This window comes from Oncorhynchus mykiss, chromosome 26, assembly GCF_057628025.1.
Source record: "Oncorhynchus mykiss isolate SJ-2025 chromosome 26, ASM5762802v1, whole genome shotgun sequence".
Taxonomy (NCBI): Eukaryota; Metazoa; Chordata; class Actinopteri; order Salmoniformes; family Salmonidae; genus Oncorhynchus; species Oncorhynchus mykiss.
In genome coordinates this window covers 26,755,762-26,770,653 of record NC_143047.1, presented here as the reverse complement: position 1 = coordinate 26,770,653, position 14,892 = coordinate 26,755,762, and the positions used below count along the sequence as shown (strand labels likewise).

General features: G+C 41.9%; 2 protein-coding genes across 9 annotated transcripts in view; both read right to left on the bottom strand.

Moving 5' to 3' along the window:
* The window catches only part of LOC110506731 (adenylate cyclase type 2), a 77,197-nt gene extending 74,915 nt beyond the window's left edge, over positions 1-2,282 (bottom strand). For 4 of the 8 annotated variants that reach the window (XM_021586558.3, XM_036964521.2, XM_036964520.2 and 1 more), the window contains exon 1: positions 1,793-2,282. The gene's annotated coding sequence lies outside the window, so the exon portion shown is untranslated. The remainder of the gene's footprint in view (positions 1-1,792) is intronic. The other 4 variants (XM_021586557.3, XM_090222605.1, XM_090222604.1 and 1 more) reach the window with 1 other exon arrangement.
* Positions 2,283-2,603: 321 nt separating this feature from the next.
* Positions 2,604-14,892, bottom strand: part of LOC110506730 (terminal nucleotidyltransferase 4B) — a 35,203-nt gene continuing 22,914 nt past the window's right edge. The window contains exons 4-12 of the mRNA XM_021586556.3: positions 10,242-10,362; positions 9,041-9,148; positions 7,597-7,725; positions 7,194-7,404; positions 6,827-6,953; positions 6,604-6,707; positions 6,215-6,369; positions 5,940-6,083; positions 2,604-5,732 (exon numbers count right to left, since the gene is read on the bottom strand). Coding sequence (XP_021442231.2) covers positions 5,571-5,732; positions 5,940-6,083; positions 6,215-6,369; positions 6,604-6,707; positions 6,827-6,953; positions 7,194-7,404; positions 7,597-7,725; positions 9,041-9,148; positions 10,242-10,362 — 1,261 coding nt within the window. The 3' untranslated portion in view covers positions 2,604-5,570. The remainder of the gene's footprint in view (positions 5,733-5,939; positions 6,084-6,214; positions 6,370-6,603; positions 6,708-6,826; positions 6,954-7,193; positions 7,405-7,596; positions 7,726-9,040; positions 9,149-10,241; positions 10,363-14,892) is intronic.

Here is a 14,892-nt window from a genome sequence, read left to right as displayed (position 1 = left end):
ACATTCATGCATAGCCATCATTGTTTTTTTCCAATTGAATTACATGGGAAAAAAAACATGTCAGCGCTCCTTATTGTTTACCGAATAAGATTGCATTGATTGCAAGATGATAGCAGCATCCATGCTGTCCATAACCTGAACAGTATATTGTTCTTTAAAATTTTATATAACAGGTAAACACCCATTTTGCTCTTTACCTGTGAAATCACCACTGAAGGTCAAGCCAATAACCATTCCTCACAAATCGAAAGCTCTTGTAGACCAGACTGACTATTTGATCTGCGCTGAGTTCATTACTGGTCTGTCTGCTACAGTGACAGTTCATCAGAGCACAAACAAAGAGATGACTAGCCCGGTTTCTAGACCAAGCATGTTACCGGTATTGCAGGTGTGAAACACAGACTGAACGTGCAACGCGAGAACAACATGGAATCCATGTTTGGTTTTGCTTTGGAGGAAGGGCTGGTAGCGTCTAACAATTGGATTTAATTATTTCCTGGGCACCGTTCGCCGATGCATTCCGAATCAGAACTATCTGACCAAAGCGTTGCCAAACAGGCACATGTCGGTAAACGCGTCACACAGTGGTATAGTGTTCTACTGCTAGTCCGAGATACATACTCGGTCTAGAAACTTGGGTTAGGAAATGCCCAATTTATGCCCCCAGTAAATGTAATCTTTAAACTAGGCTCTTTTCCAGAAAAATAAACCTTGCTCAATCTCATGAATACCATTTTTGGTAGCCTACTAAGAGGGAGAACCTCAGATGTTCTTTTTCATTCTTTCAACAATTTTTATGAGTCAAATACAGTAATACTCTCCGATTTGGAGGCCATAAGGGGCAAATCAATGCACACCACTCACTGTATTTATAATTGTAACATATGGTATTATTATGTGACGAAACACACGAGGCTTTCAGATTCCCTGTTTTTGTAGGGAATGAGCAGAAGATTCATCCTGTTTATCTCCCATGGGCAGGCCACTGAGAAACAAAGGAAACCTGATTAGCTGAAAGGGTAAATATCAGGGGATAAACCCTTGAAATAATATTCTTAAAAGAGATACTGCTGCATATTTAAAAACATAACCTTTATTATTTCTTAATGGGATCGTTTTTAGATGGACATGTCACAGACACTACAGATCTGGTTCTCTATATTTTGATAAATATGCCTATAATTATATAGGCTACCATTGTGCAGATCTGAAACTGATTGTAGAATGAGTAGATTATTAGATGTGTACTTAGGCAAATATTTTTTATAATGCGCTACAATACAAAAAGGTAGGTCCCCACTTATTTAAGAGGACAAGGTAAAGTTGATTCAACGGTCTTCAAAAGAGATACACTTTTATTCGTTTCTGTTCTTCAGACCAGGCCTGCCAAATTCCGGTCCTGGGGGCCGAAACACTTCTGTTGTTCTACCTGGTAGTTAAATTGTACTCAGCTGGTGTCCCAGGGCTGAATGAGTCCATGATTGGGAGGATAAAAAACAGAAGTGTTTCGGCCCATTAAGGCCGGAATTGGGCAGCCCTGCACGAGACCGACTGGTTACCCCCTACAATGTACTACCTCTCTACTTAGTACTTACGTAAAGCGAAGGTGAGACTGCGATATGTAGTGGGATTCGTAGACTACATTAAAACCAACATTGTAACACGGATAGACAACATACTTTGAAATGTGCAACTTTTTACACTGGGGTAGCGCACCACAAAGATACAATTCCTCTCAGTAGTTTACATCGTATTAACACTAGCGCAAACCCAAATTAAGAATGCGTTTTACCTGTTGTAGGCAAACGTATACCGGTTGTCTCCAAATATAGAATGAACGTATTCTAGAGACGAGTTCGTGGTGGACGAATTCTCCTCTTGTCCACTCTGCAAGTTTAGTTCCACCGCGAGCGAAATGTTCTCTGGGTCCCCGTGTGTATTCTGCGTGCGCTCTTGAGGACTTGCTTTTGAATGCGGAAAAGATGTTCATCAAGTAGCTACGGTGTACTCACACCCACATTTAAGAGTGATCAGAAGATAGTTATCGGTTTTGCCAAAGCCATTCCACTCATGTATTAACTGATTGTTAGGCGTTTATGAGTTGCACAATTATGTAACAACTGGGGGAATATCAATCAAATCCGAAATACAGCTCATCATGGTAGTGAGGGACATCTACTGCCAGTCTAAATAGCAGCATTGCACTTTGTCTTCTGTGCTGTGTGAACACTTTCCCAATAAAATACATCTACTTAAACCACTAGATGAAGAAAGCAACACCTATCAGGGTAGACACGTCCTGTGTTTATACAGGCAAGCCCAGTTACTACCCCCCCCCCCCCCCCCCCTCCACACAGACACTAATTTGCCTTCTGACAAATCATCTTTTCACATCAATATTTTTTTCAATTATGATCAGATTAGTGAACAAACTATCAGAATTGTGCCGCCTGTGTAAACACAGCCCACATGTCTCCCCAGATTGGTGTTGCTTGCATGATTTTGTCTTTACATCTATTCCGTTACCCTTCCTCCCTGTTAGGGGTGCAGGAATGACACCAGGGAGCAGCAATATACCTTAAAACATTCACCAGGAGTTTCAATTATTGTACTGTGGATTTTATTGCATGGATTTGAATAGCTGTATGAACTACAATTGGGATGAGTCGATACAGTTTTGTTGAAGTATTTGCAGTGAGAAGATTTGATCACAGATTGTGATGGCACAGATGACTCATTCGGTGTTCCCTGACTTGTGTTCCGTAAGTGTCAAATCAAATTCACAGATTAGCCAATATATACTGCATTTAGGTCCAAACTGTACTTTCCCAGGACAATATTTTTTTAACCATCTAAAAAATTACCAAATATGTTGTCTAACATATTTGCTCAAATTAAGACTTTCCTATGTGTATAATTGTAATTACAGCCAGTGACTCATCTGTTTCCCAACCCTGGTCCTTTAGTACCCCTAACAGTATTGTAACCCTGGACAAGCACACCTGATTCAACTAATCGTCAGGCAGGTAGCCTAGTGGTTAGTGTTGGGCCAGTAACTGAAAGGTTGCTGGATCAAATCCACGAGCTAACAAGGTAAAAAAAAATAATAATTGGTCGTTCTGCCCCTGAGCAAGGCAGTTAACCCACTGTTTCTTGGATGCAGAAGATGTGGATGCCAATTATGGAAGCCCCCCCCCCCCCGCACCCCTGAGGGGTTGGGTTAAATGCAGAAGACACATTTCAGTTGAATGCATTGTTGTACAACTGACTAGGTATCCCCCTTTCCCATCAAGCCCTCAATGAGTTGTTTGTCAAGGGCTACAACAAAACTGTGTACTGTTGGGGATCCTCGAGGACCAAGGTTGGGAAACAGTGATTCGCTCGTGCACACACAGTGCATTCGAAAATGACTTTTTCCACATTTTGTCACAGCCTTATTCTAAAATGGATTTAAAAATAACCTACACACAATACCACAATGACAAAGCAAAAAAAGGTTTAGGAATGATTCAGACCCTTTGCTTTGAGACCCGAAATTGAGCTCAGGTGCATCCTGTTTCCATTGATCATCCATGTTTCTACAACTTGACTGGAGTCCACCTGTGGTAAATTCAATTGATTGGACATGATTAGAAAGGCTGTCTATAGGACGTCCCACAGTTGATAGTGCATTTCAGAGAACCCCCCCTTGAGGAGCTGCAAAGAAGAATGGGAGAAACTACCCAAATACAGGTGTGCTACATTTGTAGCTTCATACCCAAGATTCAAGGCGTTTAATCGCTGCCTGAAGTACTGAATAAAGGGTCTGAATACTTATGGAAATGTTATTTCAGTTTTTGCTTTGTCATTATGGGGTATTGTGTGTAGACTGGGGGGGGGGGGGAATCAATTTAATACATTTTAGAATAAGGCTGTAATGTAACGATGTGGATAAAGTCAAGGGGTCTGAATACTTGACTGTAAGATGCTGAAAATGTATAAATGCAGTATGCAGGTGCCAGTTGTGAAAAAGGAGTTGAGTAATGCCACTATCTACAGGTCAGTTGTGGAACTGCAATCAGAGGTTGCCATAGCGGACATTTCAGCAAGGGGTTGTTGACATATTCTGAACAAAAACATAAAACCAACCAAAACCTCAGCTCCCTTTTGAAGTAGACCAGCCACATATTAAAACAAAATGGCCCATGACTCATAAAATGGTTTCCAAACTAACTTGGTCACTCATCACTGAAAGGGAAAACAGCAACATTAGTACTGTACCTGACCAATTATACTTCCACTAGTCCCATCCAAATATGTGACACAAGAGTATGGACTCTAGTGTTAATACGTATAACGTGTATAGTAACTATATATTCATAACACAATAAATACATGAATACATTTTCATAATGGGTAAATTACCGAAGGGAAAAGATTACCTCCCACACCTATGGATCTTTGACATATATTGTAGACTTTTTCTAAAATCATTATGTCCTCTGTAATTCTATGAGTCTGGGAAAACTAAAAACATTGCTGTTGTATAGGGCTGTGTGTATGAATGAGTGATTTGACCCCAGCCAACCAGTAATCTATAGGGCTGTGTGTATGAATGAGTGATTTGTCCCCAGCCAACCAGTAATCTATAGGGCTGTGTGTATGAATGAGTGATTTGTCCCCAGCCAACCAGTAATCCATAGGGCTGTGTGCGCGTTACCTGACTAAGACCAACTGTTAACACTGTCTGTGCATCCCAAATGGCACCCTATTCCCTATTTAGTGAAAGTAGTGTACTATATAGGGAAGGGGGTATAATTTGGAAAGAAGCCTGTCAAACACATTCAGAGAGCGCAGCCAAGTAGAAATAGAATGCTGATGATTTATGTTGGCAATGAAACCCAAACCTGCCACTACTCAGATTAGCAGGCAAATGTGCACATCTACATTTGTCTTGAATCAGTATTATCCTGTAAAAAGTACATTTGTGATCATTTTTACCCAAAAAGATTTTTCCGCATGTTTCTTTTTGTACAAATCTTTGTATAATCTGCTTACACAACCAAAAAATATCCTTCCATCAACAAAAACATTAAGTCATAGTATCCACTTACAGATTGCATTTTGAGGTTTAGTCTGTCAATCTGTGTACATTTTTTTTCTTCTTCAATATAACATTTTGTACATTTGTTATTTATGCATTTTATTATTTTAAAAAAACCTTTTCTTGCTGAAGTATGTTCGCCAGCCAAGTTCCAGGTATTGCGCATAAAAATCCACATGACTTTCCAGACACTTATTCCTCAAACACCAGATGGCGCTATGGTAAAAGGCAAGATTTGTAGGTACTGGATGTGGTGTGTAGCTCCACTGTAGAACGTGTATATGTCAAGGAAGAAAATATGCATTTCTTTCTAGAACTAAGCCCCAGCATTTCCCATCTCTTTTTTTTTGGGTTATTTTTCAGCTATAAAAAGATGCATGTCGCTTGAGAGAAGGAAGATCCTTAATACTACTCAGTCAGTACTGGTCTGGCAGCAGAAGTGGGACAGTCAGGCTGTCAGTCTGTTGCAGAGCAGACCAAGACAGCCCTATCTGCAGAGGTCCTGGGCCTCTGAGTGCTGCTGAGGTTTCCTCTTCTTGCTGTTGCCCTGGTAGTGTGGCTTGCTGCTCGGGTGGCTCTTGATGTTGGATGAGGACGAGTTCTGCTGGACGTGGTGGGTGTTTTTACTGGACGAGCGGAACAACCTGGCCTAGGAAACAAGACAGACACACAACTAGTTAGATCAGTAAACAGATCACTGGTAGGCCTATGTGTGCCATTGAAATGTAAAATCTAAAAGGTTATCTATGTACCGACAGTGTGTTGTAACGCTCAGGTCATAAAAGTTCAAGGCATTTGTAGGTACAGTAACAGAGTTTTTCAGTGGTTGACTTTGGCTTCGTCAAGCTGACCCTACCTTGCCCCCCTTGTTGTCAGTAGGAGTGCTGGTGGTGTGGCTCTGTGTTCTGTGATTGGTCACGCCACCTGAGGATTCTCTGTGGGCGCTGGAGCCCCGTCCAGGCAGCTGCTTCACTGTCTTACAGGGCGTCCCGTCAGAATCCTGGGGACAACTCAGTAAATCAGGTCAGCAACCAATGGGTGCATTGCAATAAATGTAGTGTTAAGAGTTGATTTCCTCAGATAGCAGTTTTAGTGTGCACACATGGTGTGTTTGAGTGTAACAAAACTCACAACGTCGCTGGAACTGGATACCGTGGAGGATGAGGATGACACTAATGAGGAGGAGTTGGAAGAGGTCTTGCTGCGAGATGCAGTCACCACCTCCGTCAGGTTGTTGTTGCACTCGTCCAGCTGCTGAGGCTTCACTAACAGTGTGACATCATTTCCTACAACAGCACATGGACAAACAGTGGTAAGACAATGTGTTTTTAGATCGACTAAATAGCAGTCGCACTTCACTGATCTACAAATCACCTTGGATCCCAAACTACTTAAAACATAATAAAGATGACCAATTTTGAACCTTGCCTTATTGAAACTGATCCCCTCAAACACACTGACTATCACCTCGTTAGATCTGAGACCATGTCTAGACTCACAGTAGTACTGTGAAAACATACCATTCAGGGTAGGTTCATTCTGAGACTGTGGTCCCCAGAGCTTGGTGATCCAGTCCCTGTATTCAGCCACTTCCTGGGTCACCCGAATTATTCTGCCAAGTATACTGGAGGAAAGAAAATAGGACATATTGCAAATATCAATAGAGTATTTAGTAAATAACTTAAGATAGCAGCCAAAGAATGTGAGAGCTGTCGTTGGTTAAAGCGAGCCCTAGCTCCTTACCTCTCAGACTCGTTGTTGGGGTAGTATTTGGCAATTGGCGATACGGCATGGTTGAGCACTACGTAGGCATAGTCAAAGGCCTGTTTCACCTGCAACACACCGTATGAGCTGCGGCCAACGTCGTTATCTACAGGAGGCAAGAGGCATGCTTAGATCATCTCTATTTGGGAAGAGACGGGTTTAGACACTGTCTAATATTTCACCCTTTGCTATGGGCACCTGGGACCTCTAGCTGTCTTATTCATGGCCGTTAAAGTGTGTGATAGATTCTTAGGTTCAGTGTTATCAGTAGTTGACTGATGTCACAGTGCTAAAATGAGGTATCACCTGTGCAAGTGCACCCATGCTGAATGGAAGGCATTGTTACCTGGTGCTAGGGGGTCCTCAATGAAGAGCATGGAGGGCCTGTAGAGGTCAGTGTTCCTCTGAAACTCGTCTTTGGCCACATAGCTACCACCATCTTTGATCCGGATGCCCGTCTTCAGGTAGTTGAAGTGGCGTCCATAGAGCTCAAAGAACTCTATAAGGAGAACGCCCACGTTGGCATTGGGGCTGCAGGCATCTTCTCTGTAGTGAAGCTGAAATACAAGGGCAGAGGATAAGAGGTCAATTGCATAGAGGAACAAGCCAAATCATCTTAGTTCACTAAATGAGAAAGACTTAAAATGTGTCAAAAGTCTGTTATAGACAGTAAATTATTCTAATGTTAGATGCGATCTATCCTGCACTGTGTGTGTGGGCTACTTGAGAGAATAGCAGAAGTCTCTCACCTGCAGGAAGCTGACAGCCATAAGGAAAAGGCTATAGGAGCCGATCCCTCCAGTGAAAACCTCATTCAGATCCCTCTGGAGCAGGAACTGCTTCAGCACCAGAACCAACTTCGGAAGCACTGGGTATTTCTTATGGATAAAAGAAACCCGTGGTTATGGTTATAGTGCCCTCGAGAGGGGAATGTCTCAGACTAGGACATTGGGTATGGCTGGATTGAGGGACAGAGGAGACGTAGTTAAGTGTATTAGCTACCATCACCTCCATCAGAACCCAAAAAACCTGATAAATATACAACTTTTATTTTACCAGGTTGGCCAGTTGAGAACAAGTTCTCATTTACAACTGCGACCTGGCACAGATAAAGCAAAGCAGAGCGACAAAAACACAGAGTTACACATGGGATAAACAAATGTACAGTCAATAACACAATATAAAAATCTGCATACAGTGTGTGCAAATGAAGTAAGGAACAGAAATAGGCCAATAGTGGCAAAGTAATTACAATTTAGCAATTTGCGCGATATGTGTAGATGAGGATGTGCAAGTAGAAATACTGGTGTGCAAAAGAGCAGAAAAACTAAAAAAAAATATGGGGATGAGGTAGGTAGTTGGTTGGATGGGCTATTTCAGGATGGGCTGTGTAGAGCTGCAGCGATCGGTAAGCAGCTCTGACAGCTGACACTTAAAGTTAGAGAGGCAGATATAAGTCTCCAACTTCAGTGATTTTTGAAATTCGTTCCAGTCATTGGCAGCAGAGAACTGGAAGGAAAGGCAGCCAAATAGGCGTCGGCTTTGGGGATGACCCGTGAAATATACCTGCTGGAGCGCGTGCTACGGGTGGGTAATGCTATGGTGACCAGTGAGCTGAGATAAGGCCGGGCTTTACCTAGCAAAGACTTATAGATGACCTGGAGCCAGTGGGTTTGGCAACAAATATGTAGCTAGGATCAGCCAACGAGAGCATACAGGTCACAATGGTGGGTAGTATATGGGGCTTTGGTGACTAAACAGATGGCACTGCATCCAATTTGCTGAGTAGAGTGTTGGAGGCTATTTTGTAAATGAAATCACCGAAGTCAATGATCGGCAGGATAGTCAGTTTTAAGAGGGTATGTTTGGCAGCATGAGAGAAGGATGCTTTGTTGCGAAATAAGAAGCCGATTCTAGATGCTTAATGTGAGTCTGGAAGGAGAGTTTACAGCCTAGCCAGACACCTAGGTATTTAAATTTGTCCACATATTCTAAGTCAGGCGGGTGCGGCCAGTGATCGGTTGAAGAGCATGCATTTAGTTTTACTAGCATTTAAGAGCAGTTGGAGGCCACGGAAGGAGTGTTGTACAACAATCTATGCTTGCTAACTGTCAAGCCTGTTTCATCAGCTAGCTCTTTTACAGGACTGCATTAGGTAATGTATCCTGAATAAGAGATGCCTGCTTCACTCACTTTTTTGTAGTCTTTGATGAGAAGGGCAGCTTTGACGCCGTTCTTCACATTGAAGCTGATGTCCACCTTCACCTCTGTGCGGAAGTCTGTCAACTTGATGATGGGTACCTGGAACAATGGAAAATAATGATGAGGATGGATTTACACATACACTGTCACCCAGGGCAATGACACACTGCACAGTTAGTATGCATGCACAACATGCAGATGACTCAACACTATACACGTCAGCTACCACAGTGACTGAAATGACTGCAACACTTAAAGAGCTTGTTGACAATGAATAAGTTAGTCCTAAATATTTCAAAAACTAAAAGCATTGTAATTTGGGACAAATCATTCATTAAACCCTAAACCAAATATTGTAATGAATAATGTGGTAATTGAGAAGGTTGAGGAAACTAAACTGCTTGGAGTAAGCCTGGATTGTAAACTGTCATGGTCAAAACATATTGACACAACAGTAGCTAAAATGGGGAGTAGTCTGTCCATAATAAAGCGCTTCTCTGCATTCTTAACAGCACTATCAACTAGGCAGGTCCTACAGGCCCTAGTTTGGTCGCACCTGGACTACTGTTCAGTCGTGTGGTCAGGTAACACAAAGAGGGACTTGGGATTGAAATTGGCTCAGAACAGGGCAGCATGGCTGGCCCTTGGATGTACACAGAGAGCTTACATTAATAATGTGGAGGAGAGATTGACTTCGTCATTACTTGTATTTGTGATAAGTATTGACATATTGAATGCACAGAGCTGACACCCATGCATACCCCACAAGACATGCCACCAGAGGTCTCTTCACAGTCCCCAAGTCCAGAACAGACTATGGGAGGCGCACAGTACTACATAGAGCCATGACTACATGGAACTCTATTCCACATCAAGTAACTGATGCAAGCTGTAAAATAAAAAAAACATTAAAAAAATACACCTTACGGAACAGCGGGGACTGTGAAGCAACACAAAAGGCAGAGACACATGCATACACACACACACGATAACATATGCACTATACACACACAAGTACAGATGGTTTTTGTGTTGTAGATGTGTGGTAGTAGAGTAGGAGCCTGAGGGCACACACTAAATATGTAGTGAAATTTGTTGCAAATGTATTGTAATGTTTAAAAAATGTTATAACTGCCTTAATTTTGCTGGACCCCAGAAAGAGTAGCTGCTGCCATAATAAATACAAACATACCGTGGCCTTGTCCAGCACTTTGATGGAGTTCTCGTCAGTCACGTTTTTCTTCCGCAGGGCCTCTTCCAGGGTCCAAAGGGGCAGGTTTTCCCAGTTCCCAAACACCACCAGATCGATGTCACTAGGAAGTGGAGTAAGTAGTAGAGGTCAGAGCAACATCACATTCGGATCTGAAGAGAGGACTCTCCAGTTCACTCTCACACACGGCTTATTGTCACTAATCCAGAGTCCCCAGTTACAGTGTTGTGTGTGTGTGTGTGTGTGTGTGTGTGTGTGTGTGTGTGTGACGTCAGAGCGGAGAGCAGTCTGGCTCGTCAAGAAACAAGGTTAAAAAAGGCTTTGGATCAGCAGCGCTAAAATGACCACAGCCTTAATCCCAAAAAACAAAGGCAAATAATTACACAATGGCCAGCCACATCACTCTTTCTCCATATAACCACTCACAAAGGGGTGAATTCTTAACACACGTGCGTAAATGTAAAATTATTATATTTTTATGCACTTCTCTCTATGAATATGCATTCTGACCTTGAAATTAAAGGAAAACTCCAATCAAAAACAATATTTTGGTATTTGTTTCATTAGTCCATTGCTGAGATTGTCCCAAAATGTTTAGCATGCCAGAATTCAAGTTTAATATACATAAAATACATAAAATACAGCCGGTATGATCCATTTTGCAATATATGATGCAAAACACAAATCATATTGACATTAAGCGAATGAATAAGGCATGTCTGAATACCAAATACTGCTTACAGTGCCTTGCGAAAGTATTCGGCCCCCTTGAACTTTGCGACCTTTTGCCACATTTCAGGCTTCAAACATAAAGATATAAAACTGAATTTTTTTGTGAAGAATCAACAACAAGTGGGACACAATCATGAAGTGGAACGACATTTATTGGATATTTCAAACTTTTTTAACAAATCAAAAACTGAAAAATTGGGCGTGCAAAATTATTCAGCCCCCTTAAGTTAATACTTTGTAGCACCACCTTTTGCTGCGATTACAGCTGTAAGTCGCTTGGGGTATGTCTCTATCAGTTTTGCACATCGAGAGACTGACATTTTTTCCCATTCCTCCTTGCAAAACAGCTCGAGCTCAGTGAGGTTGGATGGAGAGCATTTGTGAACAGCAGTTTTCAGTTCTTTCCACAGATTCTCGATTGGATTCAGGTCTGGACTTTGACTTGGCCATTCTAACACCTGGATATGTTTATTTTTGAACCATTCCATTGTAGATTTTGCTTTATGTTTTGGATCATTGTCTTGTTGGAAGACAAATCTCCGTCCCAGTCTCAGGTCTTTTGCAGACTCCATCAGGTTTTCTTCCAGAATGGTCCTGTATTTGGCTCCATCCATCTTCCCATCAATGTTAACCATCTTCCCTGTCCCTGCTGAAGAAAAGCAGGCCCAAACCATGATGCTGCCACCACCATGTTTGACAGTGGGGATGGTGTGTTCTGGGTGATGAGCTGTGTTGCTTTTACACCAAACATAACGTTTTGCATTGTTGCCAAAAAGTTCAATGTTGGTTTCATCTGACCAGAGCACCTTCTTCCACATGTTTGGTGTGTCTCCCAGGTGGCTTGTGGCAAACTTTAAACAACACTTTTTATGGATATCTTTAAGAAATGGCTTTCTTGCCACTCTTCCATAAAGGCCAGATTTGTGCAATATACAACTGATTGTTGTCCTATGGACAGAGTCTCCCACCTCAGCTGTAGATCTCTGCAGTTCATCCAGAGTGATCATGGGCCTCTTGGCTGCATCTCTGATCAGTGTTCTCCTTGTATGAGCTGAAAGTTTAGAGGGACGGCCAGGTCTTGGTAGATTTGCAGTGGTCTGATACTCCTTCCATTTCAATATTATCGCTTGCACAGTGCTCCTTGGGATGTTTAAAGCTTGGGAAATCTTTTTGTATCCAAATCCGGCTTTAAACTTCTTCACAACAGTATCTCGGACCTGCCTGGTGTGTTCCTTGTTCTTCATGATGCTCTCTGCGCTTTTAACGGACCTCTGAGACTATCACAGTGCAGGTGCATTTATACGGAGACTTGATTACACACAGATGGATTGTATTTATCATCATTAGTCATTTAGGTCAACATTGGATCATTCAGAGATCCTCACTGAACTTCTGGAGAGAGTTTGCTGCACTGAAAGTAAAAGGGGCTGAATAATTTTGCACGCCCAATTTTTCAGTTTTTGATTTGTTAAAAAAGTTTGAAATATCCAATAAATGTCATTCCACTTCATGATTGTGTCCCACTTGTTGTTGATTCTTCACAAAAAGATACAGTTTTATATCTTTATGTTTGAAGCCTGAAATGTGGCAAAAGGTCGCAAAGTTCAAGGGGGCCAAATACTTTCGCAAGGCACTGTAGTGTGTAGGAAAGGCATGCGTAGAAAAGGCCTAAGAGCTTACAAACTTGACACAGACGTCAGTTAAACATCTAGTCAACTAAGGTAAATTAAATGTGAACTCAACAAAAACATTCACCAGTCATCGGATTTTGGTTAAAAAATAAATTTCTATGGGCCTCCCGAGTGGCGCAGTGGTCTAAGGCACTGCATCGCAGTGCTAGCTGTGGCACTAGAAATCCTGGTTCGAATCCAGGCTCTGTTGCAGCCGGCTGCAACCGGGAGACCCATGGGGTGGCGCACAATTGGCCCAGCATCGTCCGGGTTAGGGGAGGGTTTGGCTGCCAGGGATGTCCTTGCGCATTTACATGCGCCGGGCGCATGCACGCTGACACGGTCACCAGGTGTACGGTGTTTCCTCCAACACATTGGTGTGGCTGGCTTCCGGGTTAATTGGCACCGTAGTGGAGAAGGTGGAAAGTTTTAAGTTCCTTGGCGTACACATCACGGACAAACTGAAATGGTCCACCCACACAGACAGCGTGGTGAAGGCAGCGCAACAATGCCTCTTCAACCTGAAGAAATTTGGCTTGTCACCTAAAAACACTCAAACTTTTACAGATGCACAATCGAGAGCATCCTGTGGGGCTGTATCACCGCCTGGTACGGCGACTGCACAGCCCTCAACCATGAGGGTAGTGCAGTCTGCACAACGCATCACCGGGGACAAACTACCTGCCCTCCAGGACACCTACAACACCCAATGTCACAGGAAGGCCAAAAAGGACAACAATCCGCTATCATCCAGAAGGCGAGGTCAGTACAGGTTAGAGGTCGACTGATTATGATTTTTCAAAGCCGATACCGATTATTGGAGGACCAAAAAAATGACAATTACAACAATACTGAACGAACAATGAACACTTATTTTAACTTAATATAATACAACAATAAAATCTATTTAGTCTCAAATAAATAATGAAATATGTTCAATTTGGTTTAAATAATGCAAAAACAAAGTGTTGGCTAAAGTAAAAGTGCAATATGTGCTATGTAAGAAAGCTAACGTTTAAGTTCCATATGAAAGCTGGTGGTTCCTTTTATCATGAGTCTTCAATATTCCCAGGTAAGACGTTTTAGGTTGTAGTTATTATAGGACTATTTCTCTCTGTACCATTTGTATTTCATATACATTTGACTATTGGATGTTCTAATATTCAAATTAGTTCGCAACAAGCCAGGCGGCCCAATTGTTGCATATACCCTGACTCTGCGTGCAATGAACGCAAGAGAAGTGACACAATTTGCCAAGTTAATATTGCCTGCTAACATGAATTTCTTTTAACTAAATATGCAGGTTTTTAAAAAATATACTTCTGTGTATTGATTTTAAGGCATTGATGTTTATGGTTAGGTACATTAGTGCAACGATTGTGCTTTTGCGCTTTTGTTAAATCATCCCCCGTTAGGCAAATTTGGCTGTCTTTGTTAGAAAGAAATGGTCTTCACACAGTTCGCAACGAGCCAGGCGGCCCAAACTGCTGCATATACCCTGTTGCACAGAACGCAAGAGAAGTGATACAATTTCCTTAGTTAAAATAAATTCATGTTAGCAGGCAATACGCAGGACAAGATAGATAAACTAGTAATATCGTCAACCATGTGTAGTTAACTAGTGATTATGTTAAGATTGATTGTTTTATATAAGATAAGTTTAATGCTAGCTAGCACCTTACCTTGGCTCCTTGCTGCACTCGCATAACAGGTAGTCAGCCTGCCACGCAGTCTCCTCAGAGAGGGCAATGTAATCTGCCATAATCAGTGTCAAAAAATGCCAATTACTGATTGTTATGAAAACTAGAAATTGGCCATTCCGATTAATCGGTCGATCTCTAGTACAGGTGCATCAAAGCTAGGACCGAGAGATTGAGAAACAGCTTCCATCTCAGCACCATCAGACTGTTAAACAGCCATCACTAACAGAGAGGCTGCTGCCAACATACTCAAATCTCTGGCAACTTTAATAAATTAAATAAATAAAAAAGGTATCACTAGTCATGTTAATGTTTACATATCCTACATTACTCATCTCATATGTATATACTGTTTTCTATACCATCTACTGCATCTTGCCTATGCCGCACGGCCATCGCTCATCCATATATTTATATATTCTTATTCATCCCTTTAAATTTGTGTGTATAAGGTAGTTATGAATTGTTTTGATTACCTGTTGGACATTACTGCATTGTCGGAACTAGAAGCACAAGCATTTCGCTAACTAT